This window comes from Oryzias melastigma, linkage group LG23 (assembly GCF_002922805.2).
Source record: "Oryzias melastigma strain HK-1 linkage group LG23, ASM292280v2, whole genome shotgun sequence".
Taxonomy (NCBI): Eukaryota; Metazoa; Chordata; class Actinopteri; order Beloniformes; family Adrianichthyidae; genus Oryzias; species Oryzias melastigma.
This window is the reverse complement of record NC_050534.1, coordinates 1,625,514-1,626,583: the sequence shown is the minus strand read 5'-3', so window position 1 is coordinate 1,626,583 and position 1,070 is coordinate 1,625,514. Positions and strand designations below refer to the sequence as shown.

The window sequence follows — 1,070 nt, the reverse complement described above, 5'->3', positions numbered from 1 at the left end:
AGCCAGCTTTAAACCGACCAATCAGGAGCCAGCTTTAAACCGGCCAATCAGGAGCCAGCTTTAAACCGACCAATCAGGAGCCAGCTTACAACCGACCAATCAGGAGCCAGCTTTAAACCAGCCAATCAGGAGCCAGCTTTAAATCGGCCAATCAGGAGCCATCTTACAACCGACCAATCAGGAGCCAGCTTTAAACCAGCCAATCAGGAGCCAGCTTTAAACCAACCAATCAGGAGCCAACTTACAACCGACCAATCAGGGGTCACCTTTAAACCGGCCAATCAGGAGCCAGCTTAAACTGGCCAATCAGGGCTAAGCTTTAAACCAGTTATTCTTAACCATGGGGCCGCGCCCCAATCCTGGTCTTTGAGCGCCATCTAGTGGCCTCCGAAAAAATTATGTCCTGAACCTGTGGGCCGCGAGGGCTGCGGGACCAGAATGCGGGTTCCTACCACTTGGTGGAAGTTATATTTATTTATTAAAATTTTTTAAAAGGTCTTTTTAATGCTGCTGTTATAAGTTGGACGTCAAAGTTTCGTACGGATCAATCGAAATTAATCTTTGAATTCAATAAAAGGGTGAAGATTAAATTTGATCTGACGGCTGCAAGACAGAGCAGAGCGCCCGCGGTGGAGCGGTAGAGCCAATGAAGCTGTCTGCTATTACAAATCCCAGATGGAGGAATCAGATTATTATTTTATTATGTTATGGGGTCCGACACGAGTTTACTACACCAACTACCATTGTCAAAGAATCGCGGAAACTCACCATTTATCCGCAAAAGTCCCGCCTGCCGCTGTAATGAGAGGCGAACAACGGAGTCGTTAGACACGCCCCCTTCTATGTGCAGACCTGAAGTCCAGCTGGATCAGACTTGTCACCAGGGGTGAAAGCAAGCCGGAACGCTCCGGTTCCGGTAAAAGAGTTGGAGGCGGAGCACCGCTCCGGCGGGAGAGATCAGCTGAGCGGCCGGTTTTCACCGTATCACACATGACAGAAGCTGCGGTCACTCTTATTCTCGTTCCCGGGCCGTCTCATTCCGGATCCATCCGCTTCACTTGTTAACATTC

At 49.3% G+C, this 1,070-nt stretch overlaps 1 protein-coding gene across 1 annotated transcript in view; it reads right to left on the bottom strand.

Annotated features, from left to right (window-relative positions):
* The window catches only part of cfap94 (cilia and flagella associated protein 94), an 18,591-nt gene extending 17,521 nt beyond the window's left edge, over positions 1 to 1,070 (bottom strand). Inside the window, exon 1 of the mRNA XM_036210119.1 lies at positions 769 to 1,070. Coding sequence (XP_036066012.1) covers positions 769 to 771 — 3 coding nt within the window. The 5' untranslated portion in view covers positions 772 to 1,070. The remainder of the gene's footprint in view (positions 1 to 768) is intronic.